Below are 12,640 nucleotides of genomic sequence, written 5' to 3' on the forward strand. Positions count from 1 at the left end.
ATGACTGTCTCATTTCTATCATAGATAGAGAGAATCATACTATCTTTGTCTTACACTAGTACTAGCACCCAAAAAAAAGGATAAGTATAGTTTTCCTGGTTCTTACTGACTGACAAATTGGTTTGACCAACTATATTTTAATTTAATTTTCATGTATGAGTTTCTTATTTGTGAACGCATCACTGCTTTGTACGCAACATGTACGCTATTGTACGCAACAATTTTGACAAGTTCAAGTTACTCTGATTTTGACGTTTGTATCTCCGATCCGGTCAAATATCTGGATGCGAAATTGTTTCCCATTTGATTTCAACAAACAAAATAGTTTTATTCTATAAATCAGTTCAATACTTGATTTTATAACGTTCTAAGAGCAATAGAGTATTACAAATAACCGATAATGGCATCGCCACTGGAACAATTTGTGAATAATGTAAGAGCCATGTCTGGATCTGGTTAGTTGAATTAACCTTTTTATTTATAAAGTTAGTGGCTTATAGTTACTTTTGGATTGCGTGTATTCATTACTGTTTCTATACTATTATTACTTGTCAAACATGTATTTTTTTTTTCTTTTTTTTAAAGGCCTCTCGCATCCACTATGAACAATTGAAGCCTACACATGACTTGTTACTATTTTTCTTTAAATCAGACATTATGTTATTTATTCAGGGAACTTTCGGGAACTGTGTGACATTATTGGAAAGTCAGACGAAGTTCTTCAGAGGAATAGTGCCCATCTTACTACTGTTTTGGAGACTCTAGATATACAGCAACATTCGCTTGGTGTTTTAGCTGTCCTTGTTGCCAAGTTTTCACTACCACAGGTAAAAATTAAAACTATATTATAAACATTATTATATAAAAAAATGTAACTTATTAGCATAGAACCAGCATGCAGCAGGGAATCAAGACAATTCAAATGACACCTTATTTGTCAAATAATAATGAGTACTCTAGAAGTTATGAAGGAACAGATCTGCTAGCATGAGTTGCGTTCTCGCGCGCGACTCCATATATCTTGTGCAACTTCAAGTATAGACTTGTGCGCGAGTACACAACTCATGCTAGATGGCCAGATGACCAATCATACATACCCTCCAAAATCCTTTTGCTTTTCCGTAGTCAGGTAAAAAAAGCATAAAATTAAAATTGTCCATAATTTGATCTGTCACATTTTCATTAATGTCTTTATCCCTATCCCTGTTTTATCTAGGTATATGGATCCTAAATCTCCAAGTGTAGCCTTACAAATTAATACAGCTAATATCAGGGGTTGGCAAACCGCAGCTCTTAGCACCATTGCAGCATTTTTATTGCATCAAAAAAACTTAGAAATGTAGAGGGGAGAAATCAATATTTTGAAGTTAAACAAAGATAGGTTACTCACTCTTTCTGCTAACAGTTACCTGATCTTTGAGCTATGTAATCACAAATTTTATTGTTTCAGGGTAATAATGATGTCGACAGATCTGTAATCTTTCAACAAATCCATGACTTTATCAACAATTGCAATGGGGAGCAAGTCAGATTTGCACCTGATTTATGTAAGTATAGGTTTAGGTCTTTATCCCTATAGGGACCATGCTCATTGGAGGGTCTGCCATCTTGTGGGCTGAATCGGAAACATATGTGCACATGCACATTGCTAAAGCAAGTGCTACCATCTACCATTCTCGTTGGTGTTTTCCTTGTGCATAGTAGGTTCTGCCATTTTGTGGGCTACATGCTACATCGGAATCATAAACAACACATTTACGCCTCGCGCCAAAAATCTGATGGCTCTTATGCTACCTCCTATAGTTCATGCATGGGGCCTAATTCTTCACATTCTGAAGCACATCATGTGTCTGTGCGTATGTAATAAACTGTTAAACAATTTTCATGATAGGACGATTTTTGTGTAATGTAAAATTAACTTTCAAACATAGAGCATAAGACAAGATAAGGAAAACGAGATGTCATGCAGCGTCATCTACTCCAGTATTAAAACTCAGGGGCAAGTTTTTTCTCAGACTTTAAAACTTCTTAAGGGGCACACTGAAGAGATTAACAGTCCGCCAGACGGTATCTGCCTGTTAGTTGGAACAAAATTTTGACAGTTCCAAACAACTGACATGCCGATACCTTCCGGCGGACTGTTAATCAGTGGGCGGGCCCCTTTAGATCAGTGGTTGCCAAAGTTGACTGGACTCTGACCCACCAGACAAAAACTGCCAAATTCGGGACCCATGAATATGAGCATGAAATATTATTGCATAGTACCAGCGAGGAGGTCAACCGCCGAATCCAACTCGGTTGGGCAGCGTTCGGGAAACTACGTAATGTCTTTTCGTCCGACATACCTCAGTGCCTCAAGACGAAAGTCTTTAATCAATGTGTGTTACCAGTGATGACTTACGGCTCCGAAACGTGGTCTTTCACTATCGGCCTCATCTCAAAATTCAAAGTCGCTCAACAAGCTATGGAGAGGGCTATGCTCGGAGTTTCTCTGCGTGATCGAATCAGAAATGAGGAGATCCGTAAACGAACTAAAGTCACCGAAATAGCCCACCGGATTAGCAAGCTGAAGTGGCAATGGGCAGGCCACATTGCGCGCAGAGAAGATGGCCGATGGGGTCGAAAAGTGCTCGAGTGGAGACCACGGACTAGCAAGCGCAGCGTAGGACGTCCACCCACAAGATGGACGGACGACCTTGTTAAGGCCGCCGGAAGACGCTGGATGCGGGTCGCTTCCAACCGGTACGAATGGAGGTCCAAGGGGGAGGCCTATGTTCAGCAGTGGACGTCTTATGGCTGAGATGATGACCAGCTGTTAACCTGATCGGTCGGCATGTCGCCTGTTTCAGGGCCTACTCAAATTTCACTCACGACTCACCAATGGGTTGCAACCCATAGTTTGGGAAATGCTGTCTTAGATTATATTTATTTACATTACCATGAACGTATGGTTTAATTTTCAGACGCTGACCTTTGCCACTTACTAACAGACCACCTTGTTGATCTCAAGCAACCAATTAGAGGCATAGAAATTCTAAAGAAGGCCATAAGGAAAATACAGCTGTTTGACTCGCAGCTGACTTCCATACACGCCGACTTATGCCAGCTATGTTTGCTATCCAAATGCATGAAGCCGGCCATTGAGTTCTTAGATACTGATGTTACTGGAATTAGTTCTGAGGTAATGTACGCATAAGTCCGTGTGCATAGTAGTAACTGCATATCTGTATGCTCCATAAGTAAAAACGCGATGACACAATACTAGAAGAAATGCGCTTATCTCATACAAAAATTAAGTTTGCGTATTAACTCACATTTATAGACGGGTCTATCGCGAATTCATTTTATTACCTTTATTTACCGACGTTTAACTAACCTGCTTTACTTATCGTGTGAGTTAATATGTGTTCAAAGTAACGCGAAAGTTTTAAATATTATAAATTTGCGTAGCTAGAAACGCCTTGAATTTACTTGTCGCCGTTTCGTGGAGCAACAGATGGGTAGATGGAAAGGCTAGTTGAGAAGGCGTTGTTTATGAGATATTTTGCGAAAATAAACATTAATTACACAGCTTTGAAATATTGTAATTTTTATATGTATCTTTTTCAGCTGGGCGGCAATAATGACTCCAAACATTTCCTGCTTTACTATTACTACGGAGGAATGATTTACTTGGCAATGAAGAACTACGAGCGAGCCCTCTACTTTTTCGAAGTCGTAGTGACTGTACCTGCAATGGTTGTCTCCCACATTATGCTTGAAGCCTACAAAAAGTACATTTTAGTCTCACTCATCTTACATGGAAAGGTGAGTTTTTATTACCTAATCAAACCACTTGCACTATCGCACTAACCCGGGGTTAAGCGGTTAAACCGTTAACCCAGTGTGAAATTGTACTGGTAAGTGAGAACCATGGTAACTCCAGGTTTAACCGGTTAATCCCGGATTAGTGAATGGTGCAAGTGACCCTTACAGGTACTAAATAACTGTACCTACTCTGTATCTTTAGGGTCATTCCATAAGAAACGTTACCAAAGGGTTGAAAAATGAAAACTGGTTTAAGAAGTCAAAACTAACCTATTTCCATAGAAAACATACCGAACCTTCATGTCACAAAAAAAAACCGAAAAAAAAATGTTTTTTTATGGTAGATCCTGTACAAAAAAAAATTAATTTTTTTTGCATTTAATCCTGTGATGTGGGGTGTCGTTGGATAGATCTTTCAAAATGAATAGGTGTCACCATCAACAAGTTTTTGATTAAGTGAATATTTTCGGAAATATTCGCATCGAAAGAAAAATAATTATGATATCTTCGAGAAACAGTTTTTATTGTTAAGATAATGTATTTTAAAATAATTCAGCATTTATTACTTATATTTTTAATCGAATTTATTAAAAAGACAATCATTTCAATAAAATGAGCCATAATTTCGTATAAATCTGTCTTAATTTCGTACTCGTAACACCCGAAACGAACCATGAGTAACACCCGAAACAGGTAATTTATTTTATTAAAATTAAATAAGAAGTGATACTAAGTGTTACTTCAGTGTTTCAGTAGACTATACTAACTATTACTACTTGACATAAATAAAACTGGAGCTTACTTGATAAAATTCGCTTAATTATGCATTTTGGTACTGATGGTCAGAAGGTATAGGCCAATTTACGTAACGCCCGAAACAGCTACTTTTTAGTGATTCTCTCGTTATTTCTCTAATACTTTAATAATATGCGTACAGGAAAGGAAAATATTATCAAAGTAGTAGATGAATCAATAGTTATAACCTCCTAGTTCCTGTTACAATATCGAATAAAACCTTATTTTATGAGTTCAAGTGTAACAACCGAAACGGTGGAATGACCCTTTAGGTACTTAAATAAAAATACCAAACCAAACCAAATTGCACATTTTCGGGTAATTATAACATTTATTGATTAACCAACCAAATACAAAACCACGTGGATCCGTCACTGAACAACCCGACTTTAACCTACATTATTATTTGATCAAGTAATGTTTTCATTTCATCAACAAAATCTACCCTCAAATGGCTTCTTAAGCCAGTTGAGGGTAGATTTTTTGCTCTTTTTTAAATACCTAAAGATACAGACTATAGTGCGCAGCAACAGTATCTCGCGCGAGATTAGTCGTCCCTTTCTAATTAATACAGTTAAAATAAGTTGGCAAAAATTTCATTTTTGGTTCAAGCTCTGACAGTACTTTTCTTTCCGCCGTTGCAGATTCTACCCATGCCGAAATACACATCGCAAGTGGTAGGAAGATTTCTGAAGCCACTGTCGGTGGCTTACCACGAGCTGGCAACGTCGCAGCACGCGGCCATCAAACACCGCGAGACCTTCGTCAGGGACAAGAACATGGGAATAGTTAATCAAGTAAGTGTTTATGTGGACTATTAGCTATGGCCGTGGGCACAGAATAAATAATAGTACTAGGTATCACTCTCTAACAAAACGCGTCTGTTACGATCAGGACAGATATGGCCGCTAGGTGGCGACAGCGCCACGCGCGGCTTATGGCTAGTCACCAAAATTGGTGTGGAACGGATGTACTTGTAGCTACCTGTAGCAAAGCGACAAAATTGCGGAGTGAGCCACGCCTGCCGCGGGGGGATTCTTCACATGCGTTATACTTCAATAGGTGGTCCACACAAAACGAGTTGCCTTGCGAGGAAATTGCCGCGGCAATTCGTCCGAGGCAAATGCGCTCGCGGCAATGTCTTGTCTCACAACTACGTACCATCGCCCACACTGTTACCTGTACATTGGTGGACCTTATGCCTTTTGTAATAAGGTCCAAAGAAAATTATAGATGGCAATAAAAGCTTCAAAGACAAAACATATCTTCATCAAAATTATTTTTATTAAACGTGGATATGAATTAAAACTCAAGGCCTTACCAATTTATTTTTTGCAAATCACCCGCATAAATACTAACATTATTTTAACTGTTCATTCGTCTTATTTCAGGTTTTAAACTCTATGTACAAGAAGAACATTCAAAGGCTAACAAAAACATTCCTGACGCTTTCCCTAAGCGACGTGGCGGCCCGCGTGCAGCTCGCCGGCCCGGCGCAGGCAGAAACATACATTCTTAATATGGTAAATACGGTTGTTTTTTTATATACAGTGACTGGCCACGAACAAGCGCATGTTTCAAATTGGAAAGAAACAAGATGCGACATGCAGATTCTGCCAGGAGTTAGAGGAGACTGCAATGTTCCCATGGACTAATGTCAAAAAGAAGTATCTACTTAGAGCGGCACGTATTGCAAGGTACAGAACATTAGGGCCCATAGAGTTTGGAAGTTTCTGGATTCAACAGGCATTAGTAATGAAATTTATAAGAATGAACTTATGAGTTAAATTACAACAGCTAGTACTAAAAAAAACTAGTGTCTTGGTAGATACCAAGACACAACAAAGTGAACAAAGGGCTGGCCAGTACTTCGCCCAGAGAATAAGCATCGTCATTCAACGGAGCAATGCGGCCAGCCTTTTGGCATAGAATAAGTAATAGTACTAATAATATACTACCGTACAGAAAGGACACTTCCTACAGAATCGAAGTTTGACAGCGATTCAGGGTCGAATCACGATGTCCATTTCTAACTTATGGCAATATATCTATCGGCTAGTTAGGTTAGAAGCGCTGGTGGCCTAGCGGTGAGAGCATGCGACTTGCAATCTGGAGGTCGCGGGTTCACACCCTGGCTCGTACCAATGAGCTTTTCGGAACTTATGTACGAAATATCATTTGATATTTACCAGTCACTTTTCGGTGAAGGAAAACATCGTGAGGAAACCGGACTAATTAATCCCAATAATGCCTAGTTTACCCTTTGGGTTGGAAGGTCAGATGGCAGTCGCTTTCGTAAAAACTAGCGCCTACGTCAAATCATGGGATTAGTTGTCAAGCGGACCCCAGGCTCTCATGAGCCGTGGCGAAATGCCGGTATAAAGCGAGGAAGAAGAAAAAGACCTATCGGCTAGTTACGGTCGTCAAAATTCAAGTCATTATCTTATCTGTGGTCGTGCACGCAAAGGGACGTCAAGTTGTGTCAACCCTAATAATTGCTTGGAGCAATGCTGAGCCGAACGCAGCCGAGTTTGCCCGCCCGAAGTCAGGAGTGTCTCCCCACTGCTTTTAGCCACCCTGCTCGCTGGCGGCGATTTAGAGGGTGTTTTTGATTTGTAAGTTTTTTTGTGTACACTTTTAGCAAAGAGAATAGATAGTATAGAGGGCTACTGCCAAAGTAAATTTTGTAGCCACGGTACATTTACTGCCATCTATCGACACACGATTAAAACTTAAAATAAAATTGAAAATGTATAAATTAATCAACATACGTTTACGAATAAATGATTTTTAATTTTTATTGTTCCATACTGACCCATGTTCTTTCACTGATATGTGTTAAAATTGTTAAATATCAAACGGTGTCGTCAACGCCATCTAGCCGAGAATAGGTTAACTAATAGGGATAGGTTAACTAATATTTGAAACTTGATTACTATTTGCAGATTGAGGAGGGCGAGATATACGCCATGATAAACCAGAAGGACGGCATGGTGGTGTTCTTAGACAGCCCGGAGAAGTACGCCTCGCCGGAGACGCTGTGCGTGCTAGAACAGCAGATGGCCGCCTGCACCAAGCTGCACCAGTACATACAGGAAATGGATGAGCAGATTCAAGTCAATCCTCAGGTAACTGGTGGCCATTATCTGCCAAGAGAATTTAGACTAGAGAAATATTGTTAAAGTAAATTATGTAGTCATTACCTCATAACATTGACTGCCATCTTTCGACACAAATACTTAAAGCTTTTAGAACGCCATTTATAATGTATTAAATTTGTTAAATATCAAAAATCAAAACCATCTTTTCGAGCGATGGCGCCATACCTTTGGCCTACTCTCGAGTAGATGGCGATACTTTTTGATATTTGACAAATTGAACATGATCAAAGTCAAATGGCGTTCTAAGTTTTAATCATTTGTGTCGAAAGATGGCAGTAAGTAAATGTACTGACTACATAATTTACTTTGACAATGTTCCTCTATTTTAAGTTCTCTTTACTGATAGGTATTTAAATTTATCTTAATTTGATCGGCATGTTACATATTTCTTGGGATAGTAATCCTTTATCAAACTGATCACTTTTACGGCTGAGCTAGGCGTACTAATTAAGCTATGGGGCTATTCATAAATTACGTCATTTCAAATTAGGGGGGGGGGGTCTGGACATCGGATGACGGTAGCACGACGTAGGAGGAAACGACGTCATTCGAAGCATGATTTTTGGATGATTTTAGGGGGGGAGGTCCAAAATCTTCAAAAATCGATGACGTAATTTTTGGACAGCCCCTATCATCATGAACATGTCACGGTTTTTCTTACTTCGATTTTATGCCTGTTTTACTATTAATAACTCTACTTTAAGTCACATCATAGTTTAGGTATTTTATTTATACAATTCATAAACATTCTTTTACTTACAAAACATATGAAACTATAATTATTTTCTTCTTTTCAGTACGTGAAAAAGTCAGTCGGAAGCCATGATGAAGAAATGCCCGGAACAAACACAAAAACAACTTATTCTATGTAATTATATAGTATCTTGGATGTACAATTGTACGTAATTAAGTGTTTCTTTAATAAAAACATACTTTTCAGAAACAATATACCATTTAATACCAAAATTAATATAACAATAACGAAAACCAACTAGCTTAATTAATTGTGCCGAGCCATCCTTTGTGAGACCACCCTGTGTATAGTTAAAAAAAATTTAAGTTGTCCGATTCGTTGATAGACCATTCAAGGTTCATCTTAAAACAATCCAACAATATGTAATGAATTATTTTAAACTGCTGCATGGACAGCCTCAGTAAAGGCCGTCATACTCTCCAGTGGCGTCTGCGGGGTAATTCCATGGCCTAAATTGGCAATGTATCTGTGCTTGCCGAATTTTCGCACCATATCTATCGTCATTTGTCTGATTTCCTCCTGCAAAGTAAAATTGGTATCACTGGTAGTAGATTTGATGTAATCACTAATGTTTTAGATACTCTATGTTTAATGTTTGTTGATTAATATTTTTGCCATACCTTCCATACAATTTATTAAGTAAGGACAGCCTTGTATGGAAAGAGAGATGTAAAGCCCCATTTACACGGCGCGAGAACTTGTATGCAATATTTAATAAATTGCTAATTACGGAGTACAATGAATTCAGTCAAGCGATCAAATACCAAAGCAGCAATGTAACGAAAATCGCATGCAAGAACCAATAGGGCCTAAGATTATTTATTTCTCTATTGTTAAGCTTACAGAAACAAATTAATATAAAAACAGTAAATTGTGTGCCAACTGCATTAAATAAATAAATAAATATTATAGGATTTTTTTACACTAACAAGCTTAAGCCATGAGCTTAAGGAATGAGCACATACCGGAGTTTTATATAAATCTTGTGGGTCAAGGTTGCCTTGCAACGTGATGTTGTCTCCAACAATCTTCTTGGCTTCTACAGGGTCTACAGTCCAGTCTAATCCGAGTGTTTCATACCCTAGTTTAGCTTGTATATCTAAGGAATGTCCTCCTCCCTTTGCAAACACTGTCTGTAAATTAAAAATAGTTATTTTGAACTATTTTACTCCCCATTTAATTCACAAAATATGAAAATATATACTGACTTAATTAGTATAAAACCGGAAGTGCGAGTAGGACTCGCCCACCGAGGGTTCCGTAATTTTTAGTATTTAATTTGTTGTTAAAGCGGCGGCAATAACGGCTATCACGGTTCAGGAGATACAGCCTGCTGACACACAGAAGACGGACAGTGGAGTCTTAGTATAAGGGTTCCGTTTTTACCCTTTGGGTATGGAACCCTAAAAATAATAATCTAAGGTACTTAAACCATTGAGTTTCGGGAATCCGCTCGGCGGGTTCTCAGTTTATAGTGACTTTCCCCTACAAAGCGGGAAAACGCTGGTATCGGCTACATGCGTAGTTCTAGGAAACGTTGGCAGTGAATGTATTTAAAGTCAAACTTTACCATTGGTACATTTTCCAAATTCCGTTCCTTGATTTTTTGAAGTACTCCACTTCTAATATCTTTCAAGTATGGCGCAGAGAATTCAATAAATTGTTCCCGTGTAAGATGGTCGGCACTGGACTCGAACACCTGTAGCAATTGAGCTCCACTTTCAACCTGCAAGATAACAAACATGGTTATCAATTCAACTAGTCTTCTTCTCGGTCAATGCGGCCAAATCCGTCATACGGAAAAATTCAGTCAACAAGTGTTTCTAAAACAGTACACAATTGGTAATTTCCTCAAGTTCAAAAGAGTGAATAGTAATAGTTTTTTCTTACACTCCTCGTAAGTTTAATGGACAATTATTGGTCAGTTACAATAAAATTAATTACAAATTGAATAAATGGAAGCTATGTTCATGTTACATTAAACCACATTTACCTGCATGATTAAATAATCAATAATGACTCTCGTCAGCAGACTGAGGAGTTTATGAACATCCTTGGGGTAGTTCTCTAACCACTCCTTGGTTTTAGACATGGTCTTACTACCTCCTCCTTCAATCATGTATCCCATTAATGTAAACTGGAATTAAAAAACAGACTTTAAACATACATTTTAAAAGTCTAAAGTTATTGTTAGCAACCAATATTAACCCTTATCTTCCACCACAATGCATCTCAAAACAATAGTACAATGAGCATAGTTTAGCAGTGAACATGTTGAAATAATTACATAAAAAATAAATTTTAACCAGAGTTAGACCAAGCCAAGCTGTTGACAGTGATTTTGATAACAAATGCTTGCGTTCTTTTAACACTTTCGCAACCGGGCAAAAAACGGCGCCCTACCCCAGAAACCGGTTGTCTATATCTGCGTACAAAACAACCCGCTGGGCGGGTTATCCGGCATCTGAGCAAACATTACGAGTGCCTACCAGGCGGGTTCTCGGTAGTCAAAGTGTTAAACATCCTAATTTCATAGACATTTAGAATAGAATAGAATAGAATGTTTTTATTCGTGTCAAAACTTAATAGATAAAACAACAGGTAATACTACCACGGTCACGAAATGATGATTTCATAGAAATAACACTTGCACAGTCTGTGCTATCAAAATTGCTATCAAGTTAGCTTGGTCTAACTCTAAAAACTTCCACAACACTACTAGACCATAGTGTATTATTGGAGATGGTGCTCCTGTCAAGTATCCCCTAAACGGATCAAAACATGTTGAGTGATTATTGAAATAACATTATGTAAGCAATCCTTTAAAAGTAATAAATAATTTTTACAAGAATAAATTGATGTTTGCTACTGACCGGTGCACCTGTAAACCCAATTAAAGGTACTTTTCCTTCTATTTTGTGCCTGGTAAGAGTGATCGCCTTGCCCACATACAATAATCTAGATACCGCTCCCTCTTCTTGCAATTGATCAATTTCTGAAGGTCCACCAAGGGGCTTAGGAAAAACTGGACCCTGTAAATTTATTAAAATAGACAAGAAAATTTCAAACAAATAGGAACAATCCAATCTATTGAATTATCACACTAATATTAATGATCAATGTGAAAGATTGCATGTTTGTTGCTCAAGCATAGCAACAATTTGTAGCCATAAGAGTGTGTCACATATTTTTGTGGTCTTCGGAGAGTAACATATTATTGCAGGTGACTGACAAAAAAAGGGAAGGATGTGTGTGAGGAATGTGTTGCCAGGGATGTGCTGTGAGATGTGAGCAGCAGTGGCGCGCGCGCGCGCTCTTCACCGGCTTCTCCGCACTAGGCTTCCTGGAACTTGAGGGGTTTATTAAGGTGTTGAAAAGTGATTAAATAATACCAACCAATCCTGGGTGCATTTCCACAGTCATGCCCAAAGCTTGTGGTATAACAAGTATGTCACTGAAGATGATGGATGCATCTAGATGTTCGTATCTCCTCAGTGGTTGTAGTGTCACTTCGCATGCGAGCTCTGGTGTCCGACAGACAGTGAAGAAATCGTGTTGCGCGCGGACTTGCTGAAACTCCGGCAAATACCTGCCGGCCTGCCGCATAACCCACACAGGAACTTTATCTACTTCTTGTCCTAATGCAGCTCTTAATAATCTGTCGTTCTTAAGTTTAGGGAAATCCTGTAATCAAGAAAGCAAATAACATAAAAAACAATCAATATTATTTGTATAAAAGGAATCCAAAATAAGCGTACAATACCTTATTAGTGTAGTCCATATTAACGGTTTAAATTAATTGTAGAAAATAAAGTAATATCAGTGAAGTGAAACCTTACTCGGCAAAACTTATCGAAGTTTACTTGAGGCCGATTTGAACTGTCATTCTTGCTTGTGTCACGCGACTGACACTGACAGTGACAGTTAAAGGGTGCGGTTTGAGCATCGAATTAAAACGTAAAAAAAAAATATTTGGGCAGTTTTTATACCCAAACACACCCACTTTGTCAGTAGAAAAAGGCGCCAAATTCAAATTTTCTATAGAAGTTCAACTCTTCACGCTTTCATTTTTAAAATTTGCCCCCATGTTCTACTGACAGAAATGGCTTTCCAAACTACAGAT

General features: G+C 38.4%; 2 protein-coding genes across 2 annotated transcripts; one reads left to right on the top strand and one right to left on the bottom strand.

Moving 5' to 3' along the window:
- Window positions 1-255: 255 nt before the first annotated feature.
- Window positions 256-8,683, top strand: LOC134666791 (COP9 signalosome complex subunit 3). Its single transcript, XM_063524087.1, has 9 exons — window positions 256-455; window positions 673-827; window positions 1,451-1,547; window positions 2,964-3,181; window positions 3,610-3,807; window positions 5,247-5,399; window positions 5,994-6,125; window positions 7,548-7,730; window positions 8,561-8,683. The coding sequence occupies exons 1-9, from the start codon at window positions 401-403 to the stop codon at window positions 8,633-8,635; spliced, it is 1,266 nt and encodes a 421-aa protein (XP_063380157.1). The 5' UTR covers window positions 256-400; the 3' UTR covers window positions 8,636-8,683.
- Window positions 8,684-8,765: 82 nt separating this feature from the next.
- On the bottom strand, window positions 8,766-12,313 carry LOC134666802 (uroporphyrinogen decarboxylase). Its single transcript, XM_063524099.1, has 7 exons — window positions 12,281-12,313; window positions 11,914-12,201; window positions 11,391-11,549; window positions 10,511-10,654; window positions 10,088-10,243; window positions 9,483-9,650; window positions 8,766-9,036 (listed from the first exon to the last, which is right to left on the bottom strand). Exons 1-7 carry the CDS (start codon window positions 12,296-12,298, stop codon window positions 8,893-8,895), a joined length of 1,077 nt encoding a protein of 358 aa, XP_063380169.1. The 5' UTR covers window positions 12,299-12,313; the 3' UTR covers window positions 8,766-8,892.
- Window positions 12,314-12,640: the final 327 nt, after the last annotated feature.

Source organism: Cydia fagiglandana, chromosome 8 (assembly GCF_963556715.1).
Source record: "Cydia fagiglandana chromosome 8, ilCydFagi1.1, whole genome shotgun sequence".
NCBI classification, from domain to species: domain Eukaryota; kingdom Metazoa; phylum Arthropoda; class Insecta; order Lepidoptera; family Tortricidae; genus Cydia; species Cydia fagiglandana.

Bases quoted from the DNA above. Each gene is read 5' to 3' on its own strand.
- LOC134666791 (XM_063524087.1), top strand. From the start codon at position 401: ATGGCATCGCCACTGGAACAATTTGTGAATAATGTAAGAGCCATGTCT. The intron at 3,808-5,246 runs GTGAGTTTTTAT...CCGCCGTTGCAG, and splicing joins CACTCATCTTACATGGAAAG to ATTCTACCCATGCCGAAATA. The intron at 7,731-8,560 runs GTAACTGGTGGC...TCTTCTTTTCAG, and splicing joins AGATTCAAGTCAATCCTCAG to TACGTGAAAAAGTCAGTCGG.
- LOC134666802 (XM_063524099.1), bottom strand. The intron at 11,550-11,913 runs GTTGGTATTATT...ATAAATTTACAG, and splicing joins TGGAAATGCACCCAGGATTG to GGTCCAGTTTTTCCTAAGCC. The intron at 10,244-10,510 runs GTAAATGTGGTT...GTTATCTTGCAG, and splicing joins TTGATTATTTAATCATGCAG to GTTGAAAGTGGAGCTCAATT.